This window comes from Myripristis murdjan, chromosome 3, assembly GCF_902150065.1.
Source record: "Myripristis murdjan chromosome 3, fMyrMur1.1, whole genome shotgun sequence".
Classification (NCBI taxonomy): Eukaryota; Metazoa; Chordata; class Actinopteri; order Holocentriformes; family Holocentridae; genus Myripristis; species Myripristis murdjan.
Window position 1 is genome coordinate 27,397,404 of NC_043982.1, and position 17,792 is coordinate 27,415,195.

Here is a 17,792-nt window from a genome sequence, read left to right on the forward strand (position 1 = left end):
AATCTGTCATTTGACTAATCGATTAATCCGCTAATTGTTTAAGCACTACTCATTTGCACCTCCTGTGCCGGCAGATGCTCATGATCTGGGTACAACAGAACAGGTGATGTTTTGTTTTGTTTTGTTTTTTTATTAGCTAGGTCTAGATATATTTTGAATTTTGAATCAGTACTGTTCTGCATCACTCACTGATAAGAGTGTAGCAAAACTGACAAAATGATAGATGAAAATGTTAGGGATTGCAACTACATATTTTTCCTTTTAACGATCCATCTTCATTGATGTCTGATACATGTAATTCAGCTGTTTAATATGAACTGACCTCTTAAAGACCTAAGTCAGCCTACAAATATAGGTAAACTGCTCTGGTTGTCCGCTAGATATAAACTGTGTGTGTGTGTGTGTGTGTGTGTGTGTGTGTGTGTGTGTGTGTGTGTGTGTGTGTGTGTGTGTGTGTGTGTGTGTGTGTTCCGTTACATCCTTGACTCTTTCACTTCCAGGGAACTTCCAAACTCCTCAAGAGCCCTTAAGACTCTGCTGGTCAGTTTCTTTTGCCCTGCACTTCTTAGCAGGCCAGCTCTAATTACACGCTGTTCTTCACACATCAGTAACAGTGCACTTCTTAGTTGCACCTGAATGACAATGACATCTGGATGCTAACTGACTGCCACAGACAGACAACTGGGCAAAGAACCAGCATAGGAACATATATATATATATATATATATATATATGTACACACACACACACACATACACACATACACACAGTGTGGCTTTAATGGTGTTCTTCTAGTCTCCTGTGGTGTCATATCACTATAATATTCACAGAAAAGTACCGAGTATACTACTGTACTGTAACTGCTGTATTGGAGCTTTTTATCTATTGTGATATCACTACAATATTCACACTACACTACACTATTCACTATCACGGTTAACTACACTGCAGTAATGAGGATTATTTTTACATATTTTACAGCATCTTCAGATAAAAAAAGAGCTTATTTGTGTGTGTGTGAATAAACCTTACAAAACAAACAGAAACAAACAAAAAAAACCAACTGTTCTCATGTTTTAATCACATTTTCTCTGAGTTCCTTTCATATCAGTTTTAAATAGTGACTTTATAGTGTCCTTATCATAGTTAACAGTAACTTTATTGTTGTTATTATTATTATTATTATTGTTAGTAGTAGTAGTAGTAGTAGCCTATTAAAATTTCTATTGCATCATCGTACAATTCCTAAAGTATTGTTATAGGGACTTACAGTTTTGCTGTGATATTTTAGTGTCATTCTAAAATTATTATTCTCAATAGTTTTATTTAAATATATACCACAGTATGAGAGTAATACTGTAATACTCTAATTCAGCACATGATCACTAGATTGCCTCAGATTTGGGTTTTGCATCATTTCCTAGACGGGAACACTTCCTCCAACTCAATAAACTGTTAGGAGACTCTGTAAAGAAAACTTCTGGGGTAAATGAATCGCACTCTTTGATATTAACAAATAACAACATGTGCTTTTTGCAAGAAGGCTGTTCCACAGTAATTTATGTTTAAAAGTTACTAGAGGCAATCAGCAGGAGACATGGACTATTATTTATTGAAACAAAAACTTTTTTGTACAAGTCATGAAAGTAGAGAGGGAAAAAAAAAACCTCTTTTGTCCATAAACAGTATGAGATGAAATCCCTCAGGGCAATGATATTCTCAATGATTGCTGAGGAAAGAACACATAGCTTTGCTTAGAAATATTGTTCCAGTTAAAAAGCCAAGCATCCATGTTCAAAGGCTTCAGACCCACCAGTAACACTAAGAATGAGCTCAATATAGAGAATCTTGTTAGAAAATCATACAGCCATCATTTGCAGGCTAATGTCTTTGTAGACTGTTATGGTTTATTTACACTCTAAAAGTATTTACTCAAGCATGCTTCTTTTGCAGAGGTAAAAGTGAAATTATATCTATTTAAAAAGAAAAAGACCATTGTTCGAAACTGATCATACAGTAATTGCCTCTTAGTAATAAAAAATGATGAGATAAAGTAGGCCATTGTGTTTCGGATGACTGGTGATGTTTCGGATATGCAAATAGTGTCAGTGACTGTGTCCGTGGCTGTACCCACAGTCACATGACAGCCTGTCTGTGAGCGTAGCAGCAGCCAGTTGTTTACCCTCGATGATGCCGCCGCAGTGTGCACCGGACACGGCGCTGGCAGGAGGTCGCAGCCGGTAGACGGGAGGGGAAACACCGCAGGTAAGACCCGGCCAGCCTCCGGTAATGTCTCCGCCGTGGGGGGTCCATCCTCTTTCAGCACAGAAACCTCAGAGAAAACCAAGCCGCCTGGGATTTAGAGTCAGCATCGGGACAAAAGAGCGGACTTGTTTGTTTCCAGCTGCGCCAAGTTAGACGCAGGCAGCCAGGGCAAGACCGGAAGTCAGGCGAATTAGCTTTCCAAATAAAAGCGCGGAGTTAGTCATAAGATGGTCTCATTGGTTTGTTTTCCTTTGTCTTCTTGCGGGCTAATGTATGAAATCTGATACTAGTATGGCTCATATAGCAGATTAAATTTATTAAGTAAGCAAGAAAAGTAGAAATACAAAGTAAAAATGAAAGAAAAATAAATAAATAGACTCAAATAGATAAGTAAGTAATTAGGCTAGTAAGCAAATACTTGTTATATAAATAATACTTATAATCCGGGCATTCAGGGCCAATGTGCCATCTAAGGGGATGATTCAGTATCTATGCTAATAATTTAAACTATTGATCAAACAATATCTCGTCAGCTGACAGTTGTAGCTCCATCTGTCCATGTGAAATTGAGTCGGTATGATCAGGTTTATTATTAGTGTACTGTGAGTTTAAACTGATCCAACTCCTAGTGTGCTGATGCCACGCTCCGCTCACTAAGCTACAGATGACACATTAATTTAGTGTGCCAGCTACTGCATCTTTTATTAAATTTTAGCCCGGTCATCTTTTTTTTTCACCCTGCCAGAGTGGTATTTATTAAAAATAAAAATAAAAAAATAAACAAACAAACAGTAATAATTAAAGAATCAGCTTAACCTTGTAGGCTCAGTGAATGATGTGTCTGCCTTAATTCCTGTTCAAAATAGGCATGGCAGTGTAGCTACAACAGACATTTCAAAATACACAGTGTTAAATCTGGAGTGAAATAGTTAGTCATTACTTTATGCTGTATAACAAAGTCACTGTATTTTCTACTTGGCAGAAATTGCTTTGAATGAGTTCTTTAATGTAATGATCGTGTTTGTAAGTTTGGAAAAAAAAAAATGAAAGTGTCGCTATCCTTGCTTTTATTTTGAAAACCTTAACAGAAAGTTCATTTTTATTTAGTTTGACTTGATAGCGGTTCCTAAGGAAGAGGAAGATACCGGCCGAGCTGTGCTCAGTGAGAGATGGTCTATTGTTAATATTATTGTTATTATTCTACAGCAGACTGACTAATGTCACACAGTAACAAGAATAAAACGAATTTGAGCAGTTCCAACAGGACCGCCTTCACACAGAAATTAGACCCGAAATCAGCCAGCAGGATGATTTAGCTAGCTAAATCCCCCCTCAAAGCCACTGCACCACCACTGCTCAGTCACATTTTAACAGAATAAATTCACCAGCTCATCCGCCTTTTATAGGCTGACATAGGACTTAGATGTGTATCATGGTGAGTAGATCTGTGACAACCTGATGGAAGTTAATTGAGGATTGGGTTTTTAAAGGGGCAGTCGGTGTAAAATAGTGTCGTTATGAAATAGTAAGTGAATTTCGTTGGTATTTGTGGTTATTATTGCCAGATGCCCCAGGTCAGACACAGTTTACCACACCACTGCGTTTTACTGTGCAACCCCATGTTTAACTTAATGTCATAGTTACTGGTAGGTAAACATGAACTATTTCAATATTTAATTAAACTATTATGTGGTCACGTGTGTTGAAATACAGTGACACCCTAATTACCAGCTTACCTGCTTTAGCCAATAAGAGCTTGAAATTGCAACTTGTTTTACAACTTGCATGTGAGCTTTCCACACAGTTTGTTTCCATGATGAAATGGCCATAATTTATGTCTAACAATCAACAGAAGAATGCAAGTTGCATTTACAGTTGGTCTGTTGTGTATTCTGTTTGACCGCAATAAAGAGCGGACAGCCTGCCATGATTAGTTTAGCTGCCTGTGTTGCTTAAAAGCCCACCTCTTCAACTGAACAGAATGAGGCTGCAGCACCCTAATGAAAGCAGCCACACCTTGTTACTTTTAAAATAAACAACAAAAGACACTACCAGTTTGAAAAAAGAAAAAAGAAATAGAAACATTGCGTACTTTACAGTGAACTGACCCGCAGCTCTAGCAAACAAAAATATGGGTATAAACCTCCATCATTTTTTATGGCAATGAGCAGAACAAATTTCCATCGCCTGTAAGGACTCTGAAACCTCTATCAACCTCTACTGGTGTGAAGCAGGCACTGCAACAACCACCAAGTCTCTTTGATTGAGATTGTCCAACAGATCTAATCCCACAATCTGAGACGTTTTGTTCCCTGACAGTGTTCAGAGAGTTTTGAAAAGCAGAAATCTTAGCATCAGCCCAGATAAATGTTTAGCTGATGGCCTCGTCTCAGTACACACACTTTCCGTCTTTCTACTTGGCCAAATGACAAAAGTGTCTGAGTGGGTTTTAGGACTGCAGATGTTGAGAAGTTTTGTCAACACACATCTAGACACACTTTGAAAAAGAGCGACATCTAACTGTTACAGGCGGAGGACCAATCCGCATGGCTCCTTATATCAAGGAATCTGTTTGTATGTGCTAAAAATGTTATTTTACAGGAGAAATGGCACTAAGTGTTATTATTTTTTGTTTCATCTGCCAATGCATGATTAAAGTTCTTGATAAGAAAGGCGCTCCGGTGGAGTAAAGTAGCGTACTGAATTAGGTCATTGCACTGGGGACGTAAAACGACCACTGTGTTCCTGTAGTCAATGTCGACGCTTCCCCTATTTCCTGCCTCAACACTACATTAAGTGTTACAAGGCTTGCTTCACACCAAACCTGTGTTATGTATTATGTAGGACAATCAGCTTAGGGTTTCATATGGGGTTGCTTCTTTTTATATACACACACACACACTCTGACTGCTTTCATCCTGTCTTTAACAAGTGTTAACATGTCGCTGGTTTGTTTGCTGCAGTCATCGATTGGTCTGAATCAGGAGATAACAGGTGGCGTCGCAGCCAGTTTACCTGATGATTAACTGAACATCAGACATGTGCACCATAAGCACAAACACATACACACACACACACACACACACACACACACAGGCATACAGAGAGAAATGCACACACAACCACAGGCACAACATTATCAGAGATTTTTTACCCCTACAAACAAAATCAGTCATGTTATTGTACTATACATCGAACACATTCCACACCTACATTACATAAGGCCCCTACTATGCGACTGCAACACGAGACACCGGCAGACAGTCTCAATTTGACTTTTACATCAAAGTGATGAAACTCTGTCATTTCTTCACTAAAACACTGAGTGGATCAAGGCCCTACTTATTCTTAGGCATCTGAGATTGTGATCTGATTCCAGGCCAGGGGAGAGAGAGTAGAAAGCAGGTTAGAAGAGGTGGTAAGTTTTTCCTGCAGCAGCCATAGTGGCCTTTTCATCTGAGGTGAAACCAAACCTTGCTTACAATTTTGCATCAAAATAGCTAGAAGTTGGAATAGTTACCTAAGGAGATAGACTCCCTCATAGCAAACAGTAGTTGAATAAATTAAAATGTAAGAAAATTCCTCCCCACAATCAGTCCAAACTGGAATGAAACCCGATATTATAATAAATCGCCAGCTAATTTAACTTCATGTTCAAGCTTCTGTTATTAGACTTTTGTGATTCATAATTGTATTAATTGGTGACTCTGAAATTAGAAGGTGTTAATAAAGTCAGCAAATCCCTGTTGATGCTTTAATCTTTTCAGTGGCATTTTGTCCCCATGTCTCTGTTGTGTGCAATGAGATTTGACAACCGAGTATGCTTAAGGCTATCTGTGATTGTCTCTCATGATTTTGCTTCTATTATTAAAGTGAAAGGTTATTTCGAGTGTTGTGCACATGCCTTGACATGCAGAGTTTTGCTTTATCAAGGACAGATGTACACTTCACAAGGGAGGAGGCCTGCTGCACGATGATGCCCTTTTAAGTATCTAAGCAAATCTGTCTTGCCCTGGATTTATGTATGGAGATACTGGCTCACTGTCTCAAATGAGATAAAGGTCAGGGGATGACATTTCCATCTGTGTGATTAAAATCTTCACAGCGGATTCTGAGTTGTGTTTTGGTGTGTACAAGAAGAAGACATTATTGGTACAGGTTTACTTTGGTCAGTCATAAGAGATTTGATTTTTATTTGCAGTTGATTATTAGCACTTTCATAGTGCTATGTTTTGCTGATCCATTTTGAGCTATTTTGTTTCCTGCTACTCACCCTTTGGTTAAAGCCTTACACCTAGGCATTGCTACTCATCGTGGTACCTCAAGGGGCTTTATATAGAAGGAAACAGCTAGGGACAGTATGTTCCCCCTAATCTCTATCCAACACCATTCCCATTTCCCTGCCAGTCTCACCCAGTGATTCTGATCCAGTATTTACTATTGTTTGTCATATTACAAGACACAGCAGCAAAAGGTGGCACGGAGATGGCATGGTGCTGTGTTTCAAGTAGGTCTGGCCCCAATCTATTTCTGTTATAGCACTGTTGATGCGACTGACTTTGTTTACTCTTTTTCCGCTCTTTGACATGTCCTCTTTTCATTTGGTATGAAAGCAGTCCCTTACCTGTGCCTTTCTAAATACTGCATATTCTGGTCTCACTCTTGTCCCTCCACAGGGCAGGCTGTTCCAGAGGTTGCCAGAAACGGGTCTACAGTCCTCAGTCACCTCTGGTTCGGCCCTGGAAGACGGCAGCATGGATGACCGCGAAGAATCCAAGAAGCTGAATGGCAGCATTAGACGCTCCTCCCATCTGTCAGAGCCGCCCAAAGAGAGCATGCAGCTGAAGAAGGAGATCTCACTGCTAAATGGTGTCAGCCTGATTGTGGGGAACATGATTGGCTCAGGGATATTCGTCTCCCCCAAAGGTGTGCTGATGTACAGCGCCTCGTACGGGCTGTCATTAGTCATCTGGGCCATTGGGGGTCTGTTCTCTGTGGTAGGGGCCCTCTGCTATGCAGAGCTGGGCACCACCATCACCAAATCAGGTGCATCTTATGCATATATCCTGGAGTCCTTTGGTGGGTTCATAGCGTTTATCCGTCTGTGGACATCTTTGTTGATCATAGAGCCCACCAGCCAGGCAGTCATAGCCATTACTTTCGCTAACTACCTGGTACAGCCCCTCTTCCCAACATGTGAACCACCATATGTGGCATCCAGGCTCATCGCTGCAGCATGTATTTGTGAGTACATCTGATTATCCGTTTGTTCCACTACTGTTTGCTTATGTTTGCTGTCTTGCACCCTCATTTTCTCTACAACACTGGTTCTTTGATGTTCTGTTTTATAACCTTGCTGAGATGTACAGTGGATGGATGATGCAGAAACACCTGAGTAAAATATGATTTTCACATACTAAGGAATAAGGATTTCTGTCACCACAGTCCAAAGACACGCAGGTGTTATGGTTTGGACACTTAACTTGCCCATTGGTTTGAGTGAGAATGAGTGATTATCTGTGTTAGGCTGGTGATAGACAAGTAAACGATGAACAAATGAATGTGGGTGTGTGCAGGGGCATTATTAATATAACATAAGATCATCATGAGGGATCAGTGTCTGTATCATAGGGTGCAGCTAGTCCTGTAAAATAGCCTCATGTTGTTGACCATCTACAACCATGTTTAGTGATCATCTGTCCTACTGACTTCCACTAGATTACCATTACATGTGGGGTTGATGATAAACTTTGGTTTTGAGTCTTTGTGTACTCACCTTGTACACAAGTGGTATCTCCAAGGTAACCCTGCTGTAAATGCCAGCTTTGTGAAGGTACCAGTGAGCAGTTTTTGTTGACTGTGTCACAGCTGTGCTAATTCAGATCTGTTGTGATATTTGACTCCATAGTTTTGTGGTGTTTCTGTAATAATCTTTCAGTGTCAATCCATCCCTGTCGGTGAGTTTTGACTTACACTTGTTCTTTGTTATTGCATTTTTCCTTGTTTTTGACTTCTGACTTTTTGCACACTAAATTATTCTGAAATTCTTGTGAGTCAGGCACTTGACTATTTGACCTCCATGAAACTATGTTAGTTACTTTATGTAGGCTTAAATGCTGCTTGTCAGACCTTTTTAAAAAATTGTCGGTCAGTTTAAGATGACATGCTTGTAGATTGGTTTCCTTCAGTATGAAAGTTTATGTGGTGTCCCCATCTCTCCTTGCCACTGTGCTAATTTCCTTGCCCTTTCTTTACTCTCACACAGTCTTATTCAGTTACTCTCTCTTTAACTGTCTTGAATTACATGACAAGCTAGGCTAAATGTTAAGGGCCCCATGGCCTGAAAAATGCAATTTTTTTTGTTTATGCGTGATAGGGAAGGTCTTGGGGCCACACAAATACTGTCCCATGCATTTCACCTATGATAAATGGAGAAGTGCACACAGCCCGTTTTTTTGAAACTGTCCCTGTAAAACGAGCGGATTGCACTTCTTGTAAGTCTTGACGTTAGTGTCTGTCCTGACGTCAGTGACTCCGCCCACAGGGCCTGCGTCCCCAGGCAACCAACTACCAAGCTAGTGAACTTAGCCAGTACCCCTCCGCTCCCAGGGGAACAAGTTCACAGCATATTTTCAACATATTTAACAAAAATAGCTTACCATTCTGAAACATCTTGCAATAAACGGATTTGAGGTGGTTCGGTTTCTCCTGCCGTCTGTGGTGCAGGATCGTACTGTCGTAAACCATCACGCTCAGGTTCCCGGTTTCACGGATCCCGCAGGGTTTTAGTCCAGATTTGCTCGTCTGTTGGGCTCATTTCAGTGCCGACTGTTTTATCAACCCGACACAATACAATGCTGGCTTCATCTGTGGTATGGGATTGGCATCGGGCTCATACATACGGTTGTGTAACATCACACTCGGCGGTAGCCATGACAATCTTACGTAAGATGATAACTCGCTTTCGACAAGTTTTCAAATAGTTACTGTATCTCGTTGGCTCTGTTTTTCTATCGCTCAATATGGCGGCGCACTATTGTTTACGGCCCAGAATGCATTGCGCAGTGATGTCGGTTGATTGACCCGACCATCTGTCACTCAGAAAACAGTCAGCCAATCAGTTGGGGGGTGCTGATTCTCTCTTCTGATTGGCTAAACGAACCGTGCTGCCAGAGCAGTGTTGCCAACTTGGCGACTTTCTCGCTAAATCTGGCGACTTTCCAACTCCCCATGGCGACTTTTTTTGTCAAAAGCGACTAGCGACAAATCTAGCGACTTTTCCTGGAGTTACTGGAGACTTCTGGTATTTTGGAAACTGACATGAAAGCACGTATCGTTCCTCTGCAGTTCCTGTTCTCAGTGAGCAGCGGGTGCTGCCGTGAGCCCCTCCCGCGCCCCAAAGTCCTCACAGGTGGTCACAGGCTCGAGCCGCGCGCGGCAGTCGCAGGCAGCTGCAGTCAGGAGAGGAGCAGAGAGGAGACCCACCACTCTGCGGCCAGGCAGCAGATGAATCACGCATGCACAAAGCCGCCGTTGGTCCCGCCCTTCCCGTAAATTTGTAGTTCTAAAACATATTTAGGATGTTTTTTTACTCACTTTTTGTCTCTCCCATGACGTTATTCCTCTCCTACAGCGTCCATTACAATCACGTGCAAATTGCCAATTATGCAAATTAGGCAATGACGTCATTTGGCGACTTCTAGCGACTTTTAGGACAGCCAATAGCTACTTTCCTTACTGAGGAGTTGGCAACACTGTGCCAGAGCTCCGGGAGAAAGGCAAGAGAAAGGAGCTGTAAAACTATATTTAGCGGACCACAGGTACTCAAAACCACAAATACATCATGCTAGGGATATCAACAGTTGAAATAAAACCCTGAAAAAGTGTACACCATGAGGCCTTTAAAATGAAAATAGCTTGAAAGTTATTTGCCTCAGTGAGTGGATTTTTCCATATGTTCATTGGAGAGCTGTTCAGAACCTGTTTTCCAGGTTTCCTGCTGATTTGCCCTGATAGACAGAAATGTTCTAACAACCAAGCCACCGATACTGTCACTACATAAATCTCCCCACTTGTTCCAGAAATTGCTTAACTCTGAGAGAACTGTTTCCCAGACAACATTTCCAGCAGTGCGTTCAGATATCTGAGGGCAATGTTAAATTACATCAGAGAAATATAATATAAAATATAATACAAAATATCACAATAAATGGGGAAGACCGCTGATATTTGCTACATTCTCACATGACCCACAAGTTGTGATAAAGTATAATATGATCTGTCAGCACTGATGGATTGGCATGTTGGTTCAGTTGAATTTAGGCTCTCTGATAACAGGAGCAAGACTGTTACCCAATTGCTTTCAGTGAGAGAAGGGAGGAGCTGAGATGAGGCTCTGCTAGAGAATATGCTTCATCTGAAATTTGTGTTGAGGTTCAGTCCTAAACACCATTACAAAAGATTGACTTCAGCATTGCATTGTTTAGGTTTTATTTGCTTTGTGTTTTTTGTGTTTGCTGTTGTACTGTAGTAGTATCAAAAATTTAAATAGATTTAAACAATCACTTGAATTTATTACTCCCTCCTTTGCTACTTAACTCTCTTTTCTTTTCTTACCGCCCCCTTCACCCTCTCTCCTCCCATGTTGCCTTTCTGTCCAGGCTTACTGACATTCATCAATGCTGCCTATGTGAAATGGGGTACCCGCGTACAGGATATCTTCACGTATGCCAAGGTGGCAGCTCTCATCGTCATAATCATCACTGGCATCGTCAAGCTGTGTCAGGGTGAGCGATGCTACCACTTTCTGACATCCCACCACAGCTGACCGCGCCTTCATGTGACTCAGGGTTAATCACTGAATCTCTGCTTTAGGTTACACGACCAATTTTGAGTCATCCTTTGAGGGATCTTCCAGAGATCCGGGAGATATCGCGCTGGCGCTCTACTCTGCTCTCTTCTCCTACTCTGGCTGGGATACCCTTAACTTTGTCACTGAAGAGATCAAAAACCCTGAGAGGTAACTGCTGATACTGCATGGCAAGTTGTTGTTCTTTATCACTTGGATTCAGGAGCAGGGAAAACTGTAAAGAAAAGTCAAGATCCATGATCGACTGAATAAATGATTGTCGCAGGAACTTGCCCCTGGCCATCGCCATCTCCATGCCCATAGTGACTCTAATCTACATCCTAACCAATGTGGCCTATTATGCTGTTCTGGACATCAGCGCTATACTGGGCAGCGATGCTGTGGCAGTGGTGAGTATCTTATTTCTAAAGAGCTTTGGACAAAGCAAGTTTATTTGGTTTTTGCTCATCTCTTTTGATGTTCTGTAAAAAAAAAAAAAAAAAAGCATGTGCACTGTAAGTCCATTTCTGTTTCAGACATTTGCAGATCATACTCTTGGAGTGATGAGTTGGACCATACCCATTGCAGTGGCTCTGTCCTGCTACGGAGGCCTCAACGCCTCCATTATAGCTGCATCCAGGTTGAACACATTCAAACACAACTTTGCAATAATGTGATGAGTGGTGGTTTTTCATCATCATCTTTAACCAGCTTTTGAACATAGAAACTAGAGAAAACCAAGGGCAGCTTGCACAAAAATAGCAGCACTACAGCGGTTCAATGAGCGTTCACATCACGTTTCAGCATAGAGCCTTCCTCAGAGTGAAGATAAATGGTCAGAAATTAGTTCCCTTTGCACAAGTTCATTAATCAAGACTTTGAAAAATTTGAAACTCAATACCTGTCAGGTAACATCCGTAAACTGTACGCAGCTCGCACATGACCACTAACCCAGTCAGCTTGTGATACTTCATACCAAAGAAAGCCCAAGAGATGAGAGTGGAAAAAAATCTAATGTTGAATCCACTTCCTCTAAATGAAGCATCCACTCACTGCTAATTCTGGATTTCACTTACACTGTATTTTCAGTCAGTTGGGATATGCTCTTTATTGCTACATCCCAGTTTGTGTTTAGTCTGTATTTAGTATTTAGATGGGTGGATTTTTAACAGGAATCTTAGTGTCTTTGGTTACATCTGTTTCACATTATTTTATATTATTTTACTTATTTATGTTTATTCAACATGGGGATTACTATTGCTGAACTGTTGAAAACTTACGTTAACCCTGTTTTTTGTTTTGTTGGTATGTTTGTTTTTGAGACACTTACAGTAAATAGTTTAGCACTACCCTATAATTGGGATGACAAATCCTAAAAACTTGCTCATGACCAGTTTATCAATTACACATACCAGTACAGACACTTTCACTTTCAAGTGACAGACTATCATAAAGTTTAAGTGTCTTTTAATGGATTTTTCATCTGGTAGGTTGTTCTTTGTGGGCTCTCGTGAAGGTCACCTTCCAGATGCTCTGTCCATGATCCACATCGAGAGGTTCACTCCAATCCCCGCTCTGCTCTTCAATGTAAGAATATGGATCCATATAAACTCCAGCTAAGGAAACACACAAATCCTTCAGTAGTATGAAACAATTTTTGTGTCATTAACCACAGGGAATGTTGATGGAGCATGCAAGCACTTTGTCAGCAACGTTCTGCCTAAAGTTTATGCAGTTACACATCTCACCCAGTACAACCACAGTCTTGTGCTGGGGAGTGAGTAATGTTGAATGTTCTCCATGGTAGTAACTTGTAAATTAAGCCTCCGTCATAAATATGACAGAATAAAAGGTGGGGCATTTGCAGGGCTGCATCTAAGAAGTATCGTTTAAAGTTAATGTAGTGATTGTTTTTTGGATTAGTCATTTTGTCTATAAAATGTCAACAATGATAACTTTCAATTACAAGTTACCGAATTCACTTTTGATAAAATTTGTATGCCAATAAAATTAGTCCACCTACTCTTTACCCACAAATATCAAACTCCTTTATGTTATCAATTTTTGCAGTCCAGGTAGATGATGCTGATTTTAGCTGTCTCCCTCTTGTGGTAACTAAGCTAACTGCTTTCTCTCACATCTTCATTCATCTGCTCTCAGTGTATCATGGCATTGATCTACCTGACAGTGGAGGATGTTTTCCAGCTGATTAACTATTACAGCTTCAGCTACTGGTTCTTCATGGGTTTGTCCATCGCCGGACAGATCTACCTCCGTTGGAAGGAGCCTGACCGACCCAGACCTCTCAAGGTTTGACCATTGCAACATACTTTTGTAATCTTATGCATGATATGAATTTAAAAACACAATGTGTTGCATTTTTAAACGTATCTTTGGCAAATGAATTGGGATATCATGGTAAACCAGTGAGACTATGGTCAAGACTCTTGGTTGCTCCAATATCACGCCAGAGTGGCAGTGATAAGGGATTTACTGGTGCAAAAAAGGGTAGAGAATTACATTGAAATAGGTTATCATGTAATGCATACATTAAAGTTGCAGTAAGCGATTTTTGACCACCAGAGGGTGTTGACAGCTGAAACTCTGTAAACATAACTGAGTCAATCCCTGTTTAAGTGTACACGGCAGATTGCTTGGGCAAAACCAAAAGTTAAGGGGAGCACGACTTGGTGAACCTAGTGGAAACTGTACTGCTTGGAATTTAATGTAAATAGCTGTGAAGTATTTGCCTGCCTACCTGTGATCATGTCACCTACAGCTCCAGAGCTGTTGTTCGTAGCACATAACTTTATAATGATAGCAAATATAATGTGGCTAAAAAATAAACCCACCCCCCAATACACACACATAGCCAGGCTGATGTCAGCTTTGTGGGGCAGCAAGTCTGGCATTAGAAGGCTAACACACACACATTTCAAGCTGGTGAAGGCCCAGACTTTTGTTCACTCAGTCTAGAATAAATAACAATATCATCGCAAATTAACCACCTTTATGGAGCTAATAATCAGATTTTATATTTGGCATTGAGGTAAGCGACATGCTGTGTGCTGGCAAGTTAAAAGAGGAGGGCAGAGAGAGCTTATTCTTGGGTCAATACAGAACTTTAGTAAGCTCAAACTAGGAAATAACAGGCTGACTGTAAATTGTATGTTTGGAAAGAGCCACAGTGATGACTCACATCTACAGCAACAAAATGCATGTATTATTGCTTAATGTGGCTTTAATGTGCATCTGTTTGAAAATTACCCCCTAAATCAGTTCATGGGTCTCAGAATGCTCTCATAGGAGAAGAAAATTTCCAGTTGGTCAGTATAGGCGTGGTGTTAAACACACCAGCTGTTCAGAATGGCTAAACTAGGTTGTATATGCAAATGCATGGTTCAGGACAATATTTTCAAATACAAAACATAATGATACGTTCTGTTGTCTTTGTGCCTCCCATCTCCCTCCCTCCATTTTACCGTCTGCAGCTGACCTTGCTGTACCCGGTGGTGTTTTGTCTTTGCACTGTTTTTCTGGTGGCTGTGCCTCTCTACGGTGACACCATCAATTCTCTGATTGGCATTGCCATCGCTCTGTCGGGGGTACCCGTCTACTTCCTGGGCATCCATCTACCTGAGTCCAAACGACCTCCTATTATCACCAAGCTACTGCGTGAGTTTATTTGTATCCTGCACTTAAAAGGCGACAGCTACACATGTCATTTCAACACAAGTTTCAATGTCTAACAATTAAAGGGATAGGACTTTTTAGGATCACGTGACACTTTCCCTAAATGGCTGGCATGCATTTCTGCACAAATAGATAAAATACACCAAATAGCCCAAATTGTCATTGTCATTCATCTTGCCCTTTCTCTTTCTCCAGGTTCCCTGACTCAGTTCACGCAATATACCTGCTTCTGTGTGCTCACAGAGATGGACAAAAACGACTAGCCATGTATATCTCAAGAACACTACATTACCCAGCAGCCTCTGCAACCTCAGGCAGCAGGGGGCACATAAGGGATATACACCTACTTCTGTGGGGAAAAGGGGAATATATCTATCTTTTATTGAACTGTACACTGATGTTTTCAGACTTCACTGACTTGACTTGTTTACAATAGAGGAAGTTATGGTATAAATGCACATACAGTATTCATTTACACAGACACACTGATGACACACTTGGAATGGAATTCAAGGGGAATTCCATTCCAAGGACATTTTACTAAAATGTCCACTTTTTCCACCATTTTTTTCCACATTTTTTTTTTCTTTTTGTAAGAAATGTTTTTGTTTTTTGTTTGTTTGCATTTCTTAAGATCATGGTAAATGCAATTCTGTGCCATTGTAAATTTCCTTAGTAAGAGATGTTTTGGGGTAAATTTTATTCCATCTTCACGTGCATTATTCAGACAGTATAACTTTAAATACTATAAAAGAATAGAAAACATAATTTTCTTTTGATAATTTAAGTGCAATCCAATTATCCATTTCACAAGACAGTAAGATCATTAATTAAGCTAATAGAACATTTTATATCCAAAAACCTTTTTTTTCATATAACATTATTTCATATAATATTAACTCCACATCTAAAAGCACTGAGCTAAGCAGCATCGAGGAAATCCATTTTTCTTCATTAATATGCAAATTGATAAAGCAAGGTGCTCCGTAATCTGATCAGGTCATTTACTGTTTCTGACATGGTGAAGAGGCAGAAAAAAAATACAAAATGGAAATGCCACTAGGAGATCTTTATGAAATGTTTACTTTTTTAGAGTAACAACACATAGGTCCATTTCAATGGGCTTCTCCTCTTAAATGTTACAGCTGCAATAAGAACATGCAACACAGTTCACTTACTATCTATTGTGGATATTATGGACTGTTTGACCTCCATTATAAGTAATTTGCCTTTGTAGTCATACACTGTTTTTATTTTGAACACGTCTTTTAAAAACGTGATGTGCCTGTGAGGTTAAATGCCTGTTTTCATCCCAGCAGTAGCTGCCACAGAGACCCAATGATGCAGAGATCTTTATACTGAGGCTTTTGCCTTGTCTGACCTGGAAAGTGATGTTGTGTGTAGTGTGTGTGTGAACAGGAAGAGATAATGTTGCGTATTGAGAGTCAAACTATTGTAAATGGTCTATTTAATCCCTTGCCTGAAGGGGAAAAAAGGGAACAGAATATGTGTACTCAACTGCTGAATGTTGAGTTTGCATCTTAGGAGAGTTGTTGCCTTATTTGACTTTATGTTACTTGGTGCCATGTTACCTCTCCAAGGGTTTGGTGTGTTGTCCATCTTTCATTTTAGAAACTGACCCTTAATGTTACTTTGTTTAAAACAATATCTTAGTTTAATTTTCAGTTGGTATTTTCAGTGTTGTCCGTCAGTCATTTCAGGCATTTGGAGATGAGTGTATTTTCAATCAAGTCCATTTAGTTTGTTGAAGTGCTTTAAGTCAGAGGTAACCTGAACATGCTGGGACTGTTATGTTCACTGTCAACAAGCTGACATTTGGCTTGAACATTATGCAATCTATTCTATTTCTTTAGAGGGCGGTCAACTATTCAAAGACCTTCAAACTTGGGCGAAAACAGTATTTGACTAAATTACTGTTTTGGGGAATCTTGTAACTTTTGTCATTGGATTGATGAAACGTGTCTGGCAAGAAAAGAGGGAATTCAGTTGTGTGAGGCTTGCTGATCATCAAGCAAATTAAGGATTTGATAATTCTCTGGGTTCAGGTCAGACTCACATATTTGATGTGAAGTACCTTTGCGCTAAGGTTTGGTGCTGGACCTCTAACATCCAAAGCTTTCACATTGGCCGACCTCACTGGCCTGGCTCAGAGAAATCACACTGTGCTATATAGCTTCAGGAAATTACAAAGAAATGCTGTCTTAGTACCTTTGCCAAAGTTTTCCTCATATTTTCTAATTTGTTTTTTTACCACGTTGTCTTGTAGGAACTGCAAAGCATCATGAGAGGGGGAAACAAAATTCAGGCGAGTTCCATTGCATCTTAAATCTTTAGGATCAGACATTCAATCCCAGGCTGAAGTGTTTAGTAGTTTTATCTAATTTATTATATGATTTATCAATAAAAAAATTATTGTGACTTAAAAGAACCAGTCTGTGATGTATTTTTCCCCCCACATATTAACAACAACAGTTTGAGTTGTTTTACGTTTATTTTGAAAGCTTTCTTTTTATACACATCTACATATTTACAAAAAAAAAGGTTTTTAAGTCGACAAGCATTCAAGACAACATTTCAAACGTCAAAGGGGAATGTTGAACCGAACACACACACCCACAACAAAAATTATGCACCACGCTTTCATATTACGCACAATCTACCACACGCTTACACGTACACACTACCATGCACAAAATGCAAACACCCTAAATTGCAAACACGCGCAGCCAGAGACATCTCACTAACAGAAGTGTTAACTGCACAAAGCATACAAGGCATACCACACTAATGTGCAACATTTCTAACACACTTCCACTTGGAACAAACACCCACACAAAAATTCACTCCACCATATTTAAAAAAAAAAAAAAAAAAAAAAAAAAGACACTCTGGATCTTTCTAGAAATAACACCCGTACCCCTTTAACATCTATGTAGAACAGAGAGGTTTTGATTACATGTGAACT

At 40.1% G+C, this 17,792-nt stretch overlaps 1 protein-coding gene across 1 annotated transcript; it reads left to right on the forward strand.

The window, feature by feature from the left end:
- The first annotated feature begins 2,173 nt into the window (after positions 1 to 2,173).
- Positions 2,174 to 17,255, forward strand: slc7a6 (solute carrier family 7 member 6). Its single transcript, XM_030080022.1, has 10 exons — positions 2,174 to 2,265; positions 6,942 to 7,509; positions 10,926 to 11,051; positions 11,140 to 11,284; positions 11,400 to 11,523; positions 11,650 to 11,753; positions 12,604 to 12,700; positions 13,274 to 13,423; positions 14,605 to 14,788; positions 15,002 to 17,255. The coding sequence occupies exons 2-10, from the start codon at positions 7,020 to 7,022 to the stop codon at positions 15,067 to 15,069; spliced, it is 1,488 nt and encodes a 495-aa protein (XP_029935882.1). The 5' UTR covers positions 2,174 to 2,265; positions 6,942 to 7,019; the 3' UTR covers positions 15,070 to 17,255.
- Positions 17,256 to 17,792: the final 537 nt, after the last annotated feature.